The sequence below is a fragment of the Chiloscyllium plagiosum genome, unplaced genomic scaffold, assembly GCF_037043375.1.
Source record: "Chiloscyllium plagiosum isolate Xiang-an unplaced genomic scaffold, Cpla_swu_hap1 HiC_scaffold_19, whole genome shotgun sequence".
NCBI classification, from domain to species: domain Eukaryota; kingdom Metazoa; phylum Chordata; class Chondrichthyes; order Orectolobiformes; family Hemiscylliidae; genus Chiloscyllium; species Chiloscyllium plagiosum.
In genome coordinates this window covers 42643381-42660343 of record NW_028270157.1, presented here as the reverse complement: position 1 = coordinate 42660343, position 16963 = coordinate 42643381, and the positions used below count along the sequence as shown (strand labels likewise).

Sequence of the window (16963 nt, the reverse complement as noted above, 5' to 3'; positions counted from 1 at the left end):
AACACGGGCATCCACCTGACAGTTTGGAAAATATGTCCTGTACACACAAAGCAAGACAAATCCAACCCGCCCCATCAGTCTACTGTCAATCATCAGACAAGTGATGGAAGCTGTCAGCAACAGTACTATCAAGCAGCACCTCCTGCTCAGTGATGGCCTGTTTGGGTTCCGTCAGGGCCACTCAACTCCTGACCTCATTACAGCCTTGGTTCAAACATTAGCAAGAAAGCAGAATTCTAGAGGTGAGAGTGACAGCCCTTGACATCAAGGCCACATTCAGTGTGACACCAAGGAACCCTTTCAAAACTTTGCAGTGGTTGAAGTCATACCTGGCACATAGGTAGTCGTGGTTATTCGAGGTCAGTCATCTTAGCTACAGGATATCACTGCAGGAGTTCCTCAGGGTCATGTGCTAGGCCCAACCATCTTCAGCGGCTTCATCAAAGACCTTTCCTTCATCATAAGGTCAGATGTTCAGCACCACTCATGACTTCTCAGTTACTGAAGCAGTCCATGTTCAAATAAAGTACGAATTGGACAATATCCAGGCTTGGGCTGACAAGTAGCAAGTACCATTTACCCACCGTACAAATGCCAGGCAATGCCCATCTCTAATAACAGACAATTTAATCACTGAGTCAAGAGTGTGGTGCTGGAAAGGCACAGCAGTAAGCCAGCATCCGAGGAGCAGGAGAATCGACGTTTCAGGCATAAGCCCTTCATCAGGAACGAGGCTTGTGGACCAGGGTGCTGAGAGATAAATTGGAGGGGGTTGGGAGGAAGGTAGCTGAGAATGCAAGAGGTCAATGAAGGTGAGGGAGAAGGTGCTAAATAGGAGGAGGGTGGAGCGGATAGGGAAAGATCTGTCTACTTGCGGATCATTTCAGATTACATCTAGGGGACACCCGCAACAACCAACCCCACCGCACTATGGCTGAACCTATTGCATTCTCAGCTATCTTCCCCCCAACCCCACTCCCCTCTCATTTATCTCTCAGCAACCCCATCCATCCCCGGACCACAAGCCTCATTCCTGATGAAGGGCTTATGCCTGAAACATCGATTCTCCTGCTCCTTGGATGCTGCCTGACCTGCCGTGTGTTTCCAGCACCACACTCTTGACTCTGATCTCTAATATCTGCAGTCCTCACTTTCTCCTAATTTAATCACTAACTCTTGGCATTGAATGGTGTTACCATAACTGAATCCCCCACTGTTAAAATCCTGAAGGTTACCATTGACCAGAAACTCAGCTGCACTCACCACATAAACACAATGGTTACAAGAACAGATTAGAGTTTAAGAATACTGCAGTGAGTAACTCACCTTCTGACTCCCTGAAGTCTGTCCACCATCCACAAAGGACAAGTCAGGAGTGTGATGGAATACTCCCCACTTGCCTGGATGAATGCAATACCAACAATACCCAAGAAACTTGATACCATCCAGGACAAAGCAGCTCACTTGATTGGTTTCACACCCACAAGCATCCACTCCCTCCACACTGACACTCAGTAGTAGCAATGTATACTATCTACAAGATACACTGCAAAAATTCATTAAAGATCCTTAGACAGCATCTTCCAAACCCACAAACGCTTCCATCGAGAAGGACAAAGGCAGCAGATACATGGGAACAAGACTAACTCAAGTTCCCCTCCAAGCCATTTGCCATCCGGACTTTGAAATATATTGCTGTTCCCTCACTGTCGCTGGGTCAAAATCCTGGAGTTCCTCCCTCAGGTCATCATGCATCTACCTACAGGACATGGGCTGCAGTGTTTCAAGAAGACAGCTCACCACCACCTTCTGAAGGGCAACTGTGGACAGGCAATCAATGCCGGCCAGCAACGCCCACGTTCCCTCCAAGTGAATTTTAAAAAACCGAATCAATCATTTCCTCCACCACCATGTGACAGCATTTTATCATGTACCAATGCACTGCAGCAACTCATCAAGGCTTCATTGGCAACACATTTTAAACCTGCAACAGCTACTAACCAGAAGGACAAAGTCAGCAAATGAGTGGGAATGCAGTCGCTTTCAAGCTCCCCACCAAGCCACACACCATCCTGAATTGAAATTATGCAGGAAGAAGGGCTCATGCCCGAAACATCAATTCTCCTGCTCCTTGGATGCTGCCTGACCTGCTGCGCTTTTCCAGCAACACATTTTCAGCTCTGATCTCCAGCATCTGCAGTCCTCACTTTCTCCTTGAAATTATGCAGCCAATCCTTCAGTCATTTGCTCAAAATCCTGGAGCTCCCCCCTCCTTAACTGCACTGTAGGTGCACTTGGAGCACGTGAACTCCAGGAATTCAAGAAAGGAGCTCACTAGCAAGATGGATAGTAAATGCTGACCTTCCCAACAATGCTTACACCTCAAGAAAAACACAATTCAGAGCTCTTAAATTGACATGGTGGTTAAAATGCTTATTTTTACCATAGAAACCTATCTTCATCTGTTTTATGCAAATTTAACCAAATATACAAAGGATTATTTTTTTGAAGCAACACTTCCTGTGAAGAATGTATTTTAAATGCCGCCTGATTCTGATTGTTGATAACAGATTTCACATTTACTAATATGCAAACAGTTTTAAGTGAAAAATTCAGGGCAACAATATTTTCAAAACATATAGAATTTAGGGTACAATTACTCCAGAACTGGGAATTGAACTCAGAGCTGAAACTGTATCCTCGAGTTTGTTACATGATGGCAACTGTATATAAAGTATGAATGAATGTTATGTTTTGCACTGAATATAATATCATTGTCAGGTGTTCATTAATTTGTGCCCACATGCTGTTCTTAATGGAATATTATTGAGATTGAATTGTTTGAAGTTCATGATTTTGTTATTGTTTTATTCACATTAACAACATTTCTTTTTCTTTTCCTCTTCTAGTTCTGTTCCCATCTGCACAGAGGCTAAAAAGAAATCTAGATTCCAACATTCCTATTAATCCTGTGTTCCAGAAGTCATATAAGGACGTGGAGCTGCTGTATGAGGTTTCTCTCTCTCTGTCTCTCTCACATTTTACACTTCTGTTTCACTGTTATTGAATACTTAAAATGATAAGACACAAAGCAATTATATATTAATTAACTAGCTTCTGAAACTTTTCATTGTGAACATTCACTGTCATCTTGCTCCTAAGGATAAGAGTATCTTTATGATTTTCTTGGTGAAGGATAGTTAAATAATTAACTGCTCTTAGAATAATAGAATTTTACAATATAGAAGGAGGCTATTTGACCCATCATGTCTGTACCAGCTCTGGAAAGTGCTACCCAGCCAGTCCCACTCTCCAGCTCTATCTCTGTAGCACTCCAAATTCATTACCTGCAAATATATATCCAACTCGCTTTTGAAACCTCTGATGGAATCTGCCTCCAATACTCTCCAGAGCAGCGCTTTTCAAAGACTAACAACTCTCTGAATAAAAATGTTTCTCCTCATCTCACTCCCAGCATTCTTGCTGACAATCTTGAAATTGTAACCCCTAGTCACTGACATACCGAAGCAGAATATTCTTCTTTACCCTGTCAAAATTGTACATAAGATTTGAACATCTCAGTAAAGTAATCTCTTAACCATCTCTGCTCCAAGGAGATAAGCCCAATTTCTCTAATCTTTTGCTATATCTAAAATCCCTCATTCCTGGCATCATTCTTGTATATCTCCCTTTGCACTGTCTCCAGGGCTTTAACATCCTTTCTTAAATAAAGTGCCCAGACTGAACACAATACTCCAAATGTGGTTTGACCAATGACTTATAGCATCACTTCCTTACTTTTACTACTAATAAATACAACAATCCTCTCACTGTTAACAATTGTTTCAACTTGCCTGCCATCTTCAGAGAATTATGCATTTGAATCCTAAGGTTCCACTGCTCCTGTACTCGTCTCAAAGTTGTACCATTGAGCTTGTATTGGCTCTTCACGTTTCTTCAACCAAAATGATTACCTGCATTGCTCTGCATTGAAATTCATTTGCCAGGTCTCTGCTCATTTTCCCAACTTATCAATGCCTCAGTGAAGTCACTCAGCATCAACCTCCCAATTCAGTATTCTTCCCAGCTTTAGTATCATCTGAAAATATAGGTATTTGCTCTCAACACCTATCTCCAATCATTGATGTGAATCAGGAAAAGATATAAGATGTTAGGATTTAGAGAATAATTCAGTGCAGTCAAATTGGATTTCTAACTTTGTTGATATATACAGTAATTGAGTGGTGTGACATACAAGCTAGGTACAGGCTGCCATTTTAGTCTGCTTTGCCAATAAATAGATTAATGGCAGCTATCTATCTCAGTGCTTTCTTCCCAGACTCCTTTAAAATCTAAAAATGTATCAATCTCTTTCTTGAATATATTCAGTGACTTAGCCTTTCTGCAGTAGACAATTCCACAGATTCCCTCTCCTTTGAATGAAGAAATCCTTCCTCATCTTAATCCTAAATGGTCTACCCTGTATTCTGATACTGTGTCCCTTGGTTCTAGACTCGCCAGCCTGGAAAAACATCTCCCTGCCCCCTTCATCCAGTTGGTCCAGTCCTGTTAGAATTTTGTCCATTTCAACCAGATCCTGTCTCATCTTTCTAAGGTCTAGTGAATATAGGAGAAAGTGAGGGCTGCAGATGCTGGAGATCAGAGCTGAAGAAGGGCTTATGCCCGAAACGTCGATTCTCCTGTTCCTTGGATGCTGCCTGACCTGCTGCGCTTTTCCAGCAACACATTTTCAGCTAGTGAATATAGGCCCAGTCAAACCAATCTCTTCTCTTATGATAGTCCTGCCATATCTGGTATCAGCCTTGTGAACCTCCACTACACTCATCTCTTGGGAAGGAAACCAAGTAGAATGTTCGGGATGATTGAGGCACAAATGGAGTTTAACATTCTTTGGATCAATTCTGAATTGCTATGTATCTTGTAAAGCCTTGAATAGCTTGTTTCAAATCAACACTGTGCAGCTTTGCATTCTTTATAGGATCTCTACTGTGTTTGCTCAATATGTATGGACCACTGTGTATTTTGTAGTGTATGAATAAAAACATACAAACTTCCAAACACATCTAAGCACAATACAATGCAGTTAAATGCCCCTGTTTAGCAGAACTTTGCTTTTTATGATTGTATTATATGCATCAAAATGTTCCAAAACCATAAGATTAGGAATAACTTCATTAGCTTCAGTTAATAGGGAATATGAATAGAGAATATAAAACTAAAGACTTGGTGATGGGATACCGGCCTCTGGGCAGTTATTTCAGGTAGATACTTTTCAAAAGCATAATCAGATAAAGACAAACAGTAACAAAAATAGAATAAAACAGAAAAATTGCATCCACCTTTATGAATGAATCCCCCACTACATGGAATGTATGCAGAGCACCCCTCACATTAGCTGTAAATTCAACAAGGACTACCAGGTTAAGTTGAAAAGTAAACACATTAAACCCATAAGAACAGGATTATAAAATCTTTCTGATCTGTCAAAAGCTGCACAGACTCAACAGGAATATTAAATATTGAGCAGTGATAATAAATGGAAATTGAAGTTGGAAGACATGTAATTTACGAAGAACAGGATCACAAATCAAAAGCAATCAGTTAGCAGAAAGAACTGATCTTGCAGCACCCTCTAGTGAAACAATTTGAAATAATTTGGAGCTCACAACATCCTCTCATGAATTTGTAACGAAGTACTCAGACCTCTTGGTATCTCTGAGAACTTCCCCTTCTAATTAAAAATTCAGGCTGTAAGCAGCAGGTTTGTTAGTAATACATTACTTTCCACTTCTTAGTTGAAGTATCTATTGTTTCTTCCTGATCTTCCCTAATTTCTTCAAATATCCAGTGAAATACTCTCAGTTGTTTTACAATTTTGCAAATAGTTAATCTTGCATTACACATTCTGAATAACGTGTTGCATATTTGTCATGTTATTAGATTTTCACTATTTGCAGTTGTTTTTCTTCAACATAAGATCAAAAAGATGACTGGCTACCTCAAACAATTTCCATGAAAATCATGAAGGAGGGTCAATTGATATTTGGTTGAATGCTAGTCTTTTAGATGGATGACAGAAGAAACCTTTGATAGCTTCCTAATCAACCCATTCAGAGATGCTACTTCAGGAACAGGTGAAACTTGAACCGGGATTCCTGGCTATAGAAGGTGGAGGACACTGTCATTATACCAACAGCGTTCTCCAGATGAAGTTTCTTTCATTTTATTTAACCTACTTTCCTAATCAACCTATTCAGAAACATTATTACACATCTCTGGAACAGGTTGTCCATGAACCCAGGTTTCCTGGTTCAGAGGTAAAGGCATTACCTATGCACCACAAAAATCCCTACAAGGCTGTGGAATTCATTTCCAGGGTTAGTGATTAAGGGACAAAGATTGATCTATCATGAAGGTTAATTGACATCGATGAGGTAAATAACAGCACATTAAGCAGTTGTCCCGAATTTTAAGGAGATGTAGAGAATGCACACACTATCTGCATCAGATCAGTTGACTGAACGTAGACACAACATGAGAAGATCATCACCCACATGAGGAGTTTCCATTCCTACAATGGTCAGTTGATCAACAATCACAAAAAGAACAACTTCTTCTGAGTGCATTCACTTTCCTGGCAGCTGTCATGAGTCCCTCATCCTCCCAAAATGTCCAGGCTGCCTCAACTCTTCAATCCAGTTCCAAACTTCATGAATGGATGCGAGGTGACAAGGGATATCCCTTGAACAAACAACTGCTCACCTCTCTCTGAAGGCACCAGACAAAGGTATAGAAGCAACACACCATGGGCTGTCGGCCATCTGAAGATGCAATTCAGTGCCGAGACCAATCAGATATCCCCCAGAACAATGTTCTTTGTAAATGACCTTCTAGAAAGATATGGCCTTTGAGGGCAATGAGGCTGTAGAATTATCTAGCTCAGTGGAGGAAGAGGTGCAGGACACAGATGAGAAGGTAGAGGTGGAAGATGTAGAACAGACAGTTGCCTGAATGCACAGGGAGCCGACCAGGTCCAATGTGATGTTCAACAGCATGTCATGAAAGTCAGAGATCATTTGATTCAGGCATATTTCAATTACATCACTCATACCTATACGAATAGCATGTCATGAAACAGACCCTTTGTTGCCTGTGCTAACACATCCATTGAAGACTCCACCTGGAACGTGTGAACTCTTAGCCCCATTGACGGGCCCACATCTTCCCAGAAATTGCTCTGTCACCAGAGCCAAATCCTTACTCGCCAACATCTCATTGTCTTTTCTTAACCATTGTTAATCAATTGTTGTTATTTACATTGTGCTCATTAAGCAAATGTGTGTACATTTTCATGAAGAAGACACCCTAGTAACCCACTCAGTGCTCTGCATAATGTGGTGACCTCCATGCTCAGCCACTCTTATGTACTGCTCTCTCTGTGGCCTTGCAAGATCTGGATGATGCCCCCTTGCCTTGGCTTACAGCTGAGATGCATACGGCAATTGTCCTGATATTGGAGGTGCCTGTGAGGGAGCCTGAATCACAAATGCCCCTCTTATCCAAAATTAAATCATCCACAACTGTTTTTGTCACCTCCTACTTCTCATAAGTCCTGTGCTACTCACTCAGTGCCACCCCGTATAATCAAATTCCGGGCTCACTAATCTCTCTGTACCTGCACTGGTTTGGTGCACCTGTAAATTGTGCAATTCCTCTTCAGAGCTTTCCTGCTTGGTTTGTGTCCCGTAACATTGGGGGAGATGATCTCCTACGCTCAATTTCTGCATCTGTGGGAAACAAATAAAGAGAAGATTCGAGCTAGTCTTGGACAGCAGAAACCTCTGTGTTGCTGAGACGATGCCAGTGTAACTCAGTGTTTGGCATATTGTTGGATGAAGAGGAGTGCAAAGCTTCTTACTAACCAGTGTGCCCTCTTATCACCAACACTTTCCCAAGTGCCCACCTTGTCACAGCTGACCTCTTTACTGTCTGCGATCTTGTTATTTCCATTGCTACCTCCTCCATGCTTGTGATCACTTGATGCTAGGAAACACCTCCACCCATGTGGGCCCTCTTGTGGGAATTGAGTTCTCCATAAAGATAAAAGAACAGTGAGGTGAGGCCGCTGTCTTCCATGGACAATACCAGCTGCTCCAATTCATTAGAGGCTGTACACATCAATGGTTCCAGGTCCTGAGCAGCACAAAGCCCCTTTCCCAGGAGCCAGTAATTACTTCAGGTGCACCTCTTTACCCCCTCCCCCTCTGATACAGCATTTACTTTGCCAGAGCAATTCAGATCATTAAAGCTGTTTCAATATTGAATTCAATCTCTGCAAACCACACTCCTTCTGCATATGTCCATGTAGGCTTGCTTAATTCAGGTGGGGGTCACATCCTGCCAGCTTCCGGGAAGAGAGAGTTCCTCTCCACTTACGTGACTGAGGTTTAACAATCGAAGGGCTTGCCCTACCCTAGGCTCTAGACTTCTGGTTCTCTTGAGGCATTACATTCATGTCACAACACAATTTGTTTCAAGCTGAAGTCACAGCATTCAATGGATTGTCACAGTTTAAGTTGAACTCACACATGAAGAGGCACACCTCGCTTTCCACTCCTACAGCCATGAACTGGCTTCCAAATCTGCCCTGTGAAACCTAAGGGTTTAGGCTCTGGAATTAGTTCCAACTTGCACTTCTTTCAACCCTATATTGACATTCAAAGTTAGATTGAATAAGGTGAGTGAAGGAAAAGGGGTTGAAGAATTTTGGGACCAGTGTGAGTAATTGTGATCAAAAGTATTTGCTGACACACACTTGAGCCAAATGACCTATTTTTGTGTTGCTATTTCTGTCTCTTATTACACTCTTCAATGGTGTAAACATTCCTATAATTACTACTGAGTGACATGGTCTTAAACAATAATTTACTTGACAACTAGGTTCCTCACTAGACTTCTGATGAACGACTAAACCCCATAATAATCCTCTCTCGTAGTAAGCACTCTTCAATGACTACACTCCTCACACTCTCATTACTCATATTAGGTTTCATACACTCACTATGTCTGCTGATTAGGAGCCCTCAAACAATTGCTTCTCTAAATGGTAACACCGACCTTTCTGAATAATCTTTCCTACATTTCTTGTTCCCAATTAATAGATCTCTTCGTTGTAAATGTTCTGAACTATTTTCTTCCTTATACCTTGATAGCTGTGTACCCTAAGTTGGGCTGGGAAATGAAAGTGGAGTTTAATCTAGCCAAGTGTGAAGTGATGCATTTTGGAAGGTCAAAGCAAGAGGAAAGTATACAGGAAATAGCCGGAGCCTTAAACACATTGATATACAGAGGGATATTGGAGTGCAAACCCATAGCTCCCTGAAAGTGAGAACATGAGTGAATAAGGTGGTAGAGAAAGTGCTTGTCTTCATCAGTCATATACTTCATCATAGAGTATAAAAGTTAGCAAGTCATGTTGCAGCTCAGTAAAACTCTAGTTAGGCTACATTTGGAGTATTATGTGCAGATCTAGTCACTATACTACAGGAAGGATTATGGGGCTTTGGAGAGGATACAAAAGAGGTTTAACAGGATGCTGCCTGGATTGGAGTGTGTTAGCTCAAAGAAAAGATTGGACAAACTTGGATTTTTTTTTTGCAAGGGGCTCAGAAGCTGAAAGAAATACATAAAATTATAAGAGGCATGCATAGAATGGATAGTCAATCTTTTTCCCAAGGTGGAAATGTCAAGCACTAGGAGGCACAGGTTTAAAGTGAAAGGGGGCAAGTTTAAATAAGGTATGTGAGGCAGGTTTTTCACACAGAAGGTGGTAAGTGCTTTCAGGGGAACTGGTTGAAGCAAATATAATAGCAACTTTTAGAAGGCATTCATACCATCACATGAACAGGCAAGGAATAGAAGGATATGGACCATGTGCAGGCAGATGGGACTAGTTTAGAATGGCACCATTATTGGAGTAGAAATGATGTGCTGAAGGGCCTGCTCCTGTACTGTATATTGAACATACAACATAGAACAATTTGTATGTTCAATGTTTTCTACATGATCATTGAAGATCCATTATCATAGTTTGCTTGATCAGAGAAAGGAGAATGTGGCTTTTTGGCTTCAATGATATCCAATTACTGCCAATCTAGTTACTCTATTTTGTATGGTGTGGGGATGTGAGTTTATGTCTCAGTATTTAGTATATTTTAGAGAACACTTCTTCCGCAATAGGTACCAACATTAACTTGCAAGTCAGTAGACAGCCATACTGGATCAACTGAATCAAAATTTTAGAATTCACTTAAACACCTGCCGTATTCTCCATTGCATGTCATTAACTCTGGTGGAATCTTATAAGGCACTGAATGAACTGGGCTATGTTGAGAAATCTGGGACAGTTGCCTGAGAGGTGCAGCAAGGCCTTTCTTGACTTCAAGACCAACTAGTAGACTGAATGTCAAGATTATTGTTCGACACTGGTGAGATGCCTATTAAAGGGTAAGCAGTCTCTTTAACACTGAATTCACTTCATTAATATGCAACTTGCCATCCTACCACCACAACAAGGAAACTAGATGTCAGCAATTCTTGACATGAAAGTCTGAATGGGTACTTGGCAACTCCAGCTTGCGTCCTGCTCCTCTGGGCATTCACCTTGGATTTCTGGCTACAAAATCTCAGGGGACGGTCCAGGACATCCTCATCCTCGGACACTGACTGACCAGTGGAAACCATCCATGCACCTTTCCAATCCAATTGTAGGACACTTCTGTGCTTTAATTTTGCACATCAAGGCATATTGGCAACCAGCATTGCATTGCTACTGCAATGACATTTTATTCATTGAGACAGACACACAGCTCACACACTGCACCCAGCTTTATCTCAGGAATGTACAGTTGTCCTCTTAGAGCTCCCTCAATCTGAGCCAACCTGATATTCAAAGCATCCCTGCCTTGCCTTACCTTTGTGTGCTTTTCCTCCCCCACTTCTCTCCTCAACTTTGTTGCACAAAGTCAAACACTATTCATTAATTCGGTATTAAACATATGGATATTATAATCCACTCAATCGTCTGACAGAATTGAACGTAACATCAAATTTTATGATCAACTTATAACCAGAGCCTTCTAAGTGTATTTTCTTCAGCAGTCAGAGATAAAGAAAGGGGTAAGGCTGTTACTTTGCTGATTGAATTTCTATTGCTCTTTAAGGCCTCAGTGAATCTGCTAGAGCAGAGTGCAGATCATTAAATTTACTTCTGCAGGCAAAATCAAATGGAGAAGAAACACTCCATAATCCTTAAAAAGCTCCTATTCAATGTGTGGAACAACTAGGAGCATTTTCCAGCTAAGTGCCAGGAATTGAGATGAGATTCTCACTCACAAAAGCTAGATGTTTATTCAAGGGTTTATTGCTTGTTATCAGCCTCATTAACTTCCCATCTCCACTCAGCAATATGCAGCTTCGTAGCCTGCCAGCCACTGTGAGGAAATGTTGAATTTCTGATGTGAAACTCAGGTATTTGATAACGTCAGCTCACTGCTTGCTTTTCCAGCCTGCTACCTTGAATACCCAGCAACAAAGTCTCCAGGAATGCTCCAGGCCACCTGCCATACTCATCAACGGCGCTGGTATCCAACAGCTGCCAGTCTCTCAGAACCCTCATGGCACCTCTCTATTCTATTTGCCGGATGTTTCTGCACATTAAAGCTGCACTTCAGAGCACACTGGCAAAACACTGGCATTGAAAAACAGCTGCAAGGACACTTTGTACACTGACATCCAGCTCACAGACTGGTCCAGGCTGCATCCCAGGGCTGCACACTTGCTGTATTTGTACTCACTCACCTTGAGCCTACCTTGATGCTGACAGCCTTGCCTTTTTACACTTTGCCCATTCACCCAGAGCTACTAGGTTCACAGTATTTCCATTTTGCCTTGCTATTTAGTGCAGACATAAAGTCAGGAAGTTTGCCATAATAGTCCATAGTCCTCTGTCAAGTGAAGGGGGACAGCCTTCAGGCAGGGGGGAGGGGGGTCACGATTCAGATGGTCAAAGGCAGCCTCCAACATCATTCCAGAGACTTGAACACAGTTTATCAGCCACTCAGGGCAATCAGGGTCATGATCCCCTTATTATAGTACATCAGATTGGCTGTTTCTGCCATAATGTGGGCAGTTTTCTCCTGGAAGAAGAGAAAAGGGGGATTGAGTGAGATGAATGTGAGTGGCGTAAGTGTTAGTGCTAGTGCTGGTGAGGAAGGATGGTGAGATGTCCTGAGTGAGTAAGTAGACAATGCAGATGATCAGAAGAATTAGTGGTGTTGGAGGGTTGGGTTTGGTGATTGCAAGTGAGGGAAGATGTTACATATGATAGTGAAAGAGTTAGAGCATTAACAGAGGTGGGAGTTGCAGTAAAGATAGAGACAGTTTGCAGTATCAGGGAAAAGGTGCGGTCACTTTCTGTGGTTGAGCAGAAAAGGTCATTCCTTCACTGCTGGGAGTTCCTCCAGACAGCTCAGATCACAGTGACCCTTGTAACAATCTGAGATCCTGCTGGCACGGTCTGATAGTGTGGCCTCTTCTGGCAATACTAGATTAGAGCACATCCTACCTGTGAACTATTCTGACCACCTTGGTCTCTAGATACCTGTCCACAGATCAGAACTGCAATTTCCTCTTATCTGCAACTTCCAGGGAAAATTTTATGAACCATGCTGGGCATCAACAGTCTGATAATACTTATCCAAATATAAAATGGCCTTTCAAAGTTGGAGTGGCTGCCTTGGATGTTTGTCTATTCTGGGATACCTGTGCAGTGACAAGTTCTTCTGGGTACTGAGAGCGGGAGAATTGGGTTAGCATCAAACATGAGGAGTACCACAGGAATGTCATAGGTAGTCAATGAGACAATAGTCATGAAAGTGCATGAGGCCTTATGGAGTCAAACCTTCATGAATCTCAACAAAATTGACTTAGCCAAAACATGTAAGATTCAGCCCTTCAAGATTGTGTTACTCTTCAAAAACAGGGAATCAAATACAGCTTTTAATTTCTGGATTTTCCCTTCTTCTTATATTCCAATTTCTTCCTCCCTTTGTTTGTGCTGGACTAAAGTTTTACAGATTCTGGCCGCACTCTTGGACTTTGCCAAATGGGTCAATCTTCATGTGTAAGCATAGGCTGTGGAATTACACACACTATTCAGATACAGCAGAGACTCACAGCTCAGTCTTGTCTTATTTGAAGTTCAAGTTCTTAATTTCCAAAGATAAAAGTATAAAGAGCAACATTCCTGGCCATTTATCCACTTTCCCTTTACCTAGCCTAAGGACATTTAGATTCATTGTAGTCCCATATTGTCCTCTCTGCTGTCACTTGACTAGGCACAGATCTTGCACTTCATTGATTTATATAGTTCAACTTTTGATGGTTTTAGATATTGAAAAAGTGGATCCATGTGGATAGGTTTAATTATTTTACAAATTCTAAATACTTGACTTATTAACTATGAGGTTTATTTTGTCTGTCATTTTAATTTTTTTTAATATATTTTTTCTACATTTCTAGTTTCTTCTGGGGGGGCTGAAAATTGATGACAATTTAAAGTGCTCCCTGAAGGATGAAGAGCTTGCATCACTGAGAGCAGCAAAGAAGTTTAATGTTATTGTCAATCACATCATTCCCAAGGACATCGCTGATATTCGAAAGCTTACTTACAGACTATCCAAATACGTTGGACAGCTTAAGTCAGAGGACTTTGAGAGGACGCTGCTGACCTTGGTGTTCACAGCTTATCAGGCAGTAAAATTTAAAGGACACCAACAGGACTACTGGGAAGAGTCACTTGTAAATCTCTTTCAAGCTTTAAGACAAGATTTGATGTCTTAATAATTCTGATTTTGGGGGTACTGGAAGAAAGTTAAGCTTAGTGAAGTTTAATTCTTGAATATTTAACTATCTCACTTCTAGTGATTTCTCAATGGTTCCCCTAGTTTCTTTAAGCATTCCAAATTAGCTTTTTTTTTGCAGGATCTGCATTAAAATGCAAGCATTTTCTACCCTTTTCACAAAAAAAGATGACTATATGTAACATAATCCTCTCTAATCCAAAAATATAAGTGATGCTGAAATGCAAATATTTTGAATATTGGGCCATTAAAGTACAAAAAAGATTGGGAGATTCAACTATAAATGCTTCTTGATCAAATAAAACCTGACCAAAACTATTCAAAGGAATGATACAGGGAGGCATAAGACTTTCAAGCATTTAACTGCAGGAAACCGAATCCGCGGATACAGGGGTTCTACTGTATATCTGTTAAAGTGTATCACTCAGCTGCAATTAGCCCTCATAGCCAGCTTATGGGGCACATAAGTGAATTTCAATCTTTTTTTTCCCCCAATGAAATCAAATCAAATTTAGTCATTTTATGCTGGCTCCAAGAATCAGGAAAGTGGGTTCCTATTGTAAAAAACTGTCACTTACTTCTTACTGATAGAGGCTGGTGTGCAAAATGGAAGTGTTACATTGGTACAGCAATGAGTGTTCTTCTGAGAATTAGGTGGAGGGTGGGAGCTTTATTCTGCAGTTGACTATACTGGGGATGGTTGTCGTGGGATGGATAGCGCTGATATGGAATGCCTAAAGGGTTTTCAACTCTAGCACTAGTATTCTATCATTTTAACAAACACAAAGCTAAAAATTTACTTGTTAGGTGAGCTGGTAATGAAATACGTCAGCCGTGATTAAAATGGTAGCAGGCATTTTGCTAATGGATCAATATGCATTTCCTGCAAAAAATAACATTTGCACTTAATTAATCAGAATAGCATACTTTTGTTAAAGATTTAGAAATATAGACAGCTGTTCTATTTAAAATGCAATACAATATAGAATATGATTGAAATGAATGCTTTTCTATAACTAAATTGCTATCGTTGTTTGAATATTGCCAGGCGGAGGGTTATTTTCAGGGCTTGGGATTGCGATGTGCTGAAAATGCAATCTTACCTTCAACATCGCAGACTGACTTAGTAGGTGTTCGTTTCTATGTGCCAGAGTGCATTAGAAATGGCGGTGACAGTTTTTCACAAGTGACTCAAAAATACTAATTAAGAGGATTATTGGGTCGAGGAATTCAATGATACATCTTGTACGTATTGAGATACATTCTTAGAAAAACTGAAGAAGCCATATATTATCACAAACTCAGAAAAGGATAGTAACATAAAATTTGCTCCGATTATAATGACTCCAACCCTTGAACTGGAGACTGTGGAAAATCTGACTGTGTTGCACGTCACTTAAATTTTCTACTCTAATATGAGAAATACCATCATTTATTTACAGTTGATGCATGAATCACACGTATGAACCCGTCACACCACCCATTGGATCATTAAATATGACTGATTGTAATGGCAGGAACAAATAAATCGGCTGACCAGGGCAGGATGTCTGCATTTTATTGTTGCACAACATCTGAAAGCTTTCCTTTTGCGTGTCTGGTCAAAGGTGCATATCACATAGGGATGGATGGTAAAACTATTGAACTATAGATAGTATTTATTGTATTCATTGAAGAAGTAAGCATTGTTTCTCACTCTTCACTGTGTGCCTTTTCTCTTTTGAAGTCCATCAGCATTCCATTCCCCTATGATTTCATTGGAGGAAAGGGGAGAGTTTGTCCAATTAAGAGCTGTGAACTTTGCATCGTGAAAGGTAGATAAATCAATGGCAGGCCATGATAGAAAAAATATCATTGTTACCTACTTCTTAAATAGTTGAAACGCAGAGCTTTCCTTGTACAAGTGAAGTATCCAATGATACTTGGCTAGATATCAAAACTGCAGGTACGTTCACCGCCGAAGATCCTGTTTGCCAGTGATCTATTTCAGAGATCAGTAGCGTCAAAAAAGTCCTTCCACAGAATCCACTCACAATGCTGTTAACAGAAAAAATGTCATGTTCCCATTTTGGCAGCAACACTTTGCATGAAAAAATAATTCAACAATGAGTTATAATGGTCACTTATATTTTTAAAATTTCTTTTTATTAAATACTTAAGTGTTACTGAGCCTTTAACTTAAGGCTTCATTCTTAAGGATTCATTCAATAAATGACCAATTAAGTCAAACATATTTTAAATGTTCTAGTCTTTTTTTTGTTAATAAATAAAGTTTTAAAAGTCAATTAAGTTAATTGGAAAAAATTCTATCCTTGTTGCAGAAGAAAGAGACCTCAGGCATTTGGTTACAATTGTGGATTATATTCCCGGATAATGTTCTCTTTCAAAACAATCTGAGAGCTTTGGTTTGTACTTTTCCTTTCCAGTAGCCTATTTTCTCAAAGACCCCAAACTAAGGAAATCTTGGATTCAGCATCAGGATGTCCTTCATGAAGAATGTTTGAAATAAAAAGAAGAAAAAAAGTCATTACAAAACAGCTTAAGCTATCATTCCCCCAGCAAGGTGGCACAGTGGTTAGCATTGCTGCCTTACAGTGCCAGGGACACAGGCTCAATTTCAGCCTCAGGCGACTTTCTGTGTGGAATTTGCACATTCTCCCCGTGTCTGTGTGGGTTTCCTCTGGGTGCTCTGGTTTCCTTCCACAATCCAAAGATATACAGGTTAGGTGAATTAGAGCCATAGAGTCATAGAGATGTACAGCATGGAAACAGACCCTTCAGTCCAAACCAACCATGCCGACCAGGTATCCCAACCCAATCTAGTCCCACCTGCCAGCACCCGGCCCATATCCTTCCAAACCCTTCCTATTCCCATACAAATGCCTCTTAAATGTTGCAATTGTACCAGCTCATTCCATACCCGTACCACCCTCTGTGTGAAACAGTTGCCCTTTAGGCCTCTTTTATATCTTTCCCCTCTCACCCTAAACCTATGCCCTCTAGTTCTGGACTCCCCGACC

General features: G+C 40.8%; 1 protein-coding gene across 3 annotated transcripts in view; it reads left to right on the top strand.

Moving 5' to 3' along the window:
- The window catches only part of LOC122559630 (protein FAM180A-like), a 77167-nt gene extending 60991 nt beyond the window's left edge, over positions 1 to 16176 (top strand). For all 3 annotated transcript variants that reach the window (XM_043709428.2, XM_087997253.1, XM_087997254.1), the window contains 2 exons: positions 2910 to 3013; positions 13603 to 16176. In XM_043709428.2, coding sequence (XP_043565363.1) covers positions 2910 to 3013; positions 13603 to 13923 — 425 coding nt within the window. In that variant the 3' untranslated portion in view covers positions 13924 to 16176. The remainder of the gene's footprint in view (positions 1 to 2909; positions 3014 to 13602) is intronic.
- The last annotated feature ends 787 nt before the right edge of the window (positions 16177 to 16963 follow it).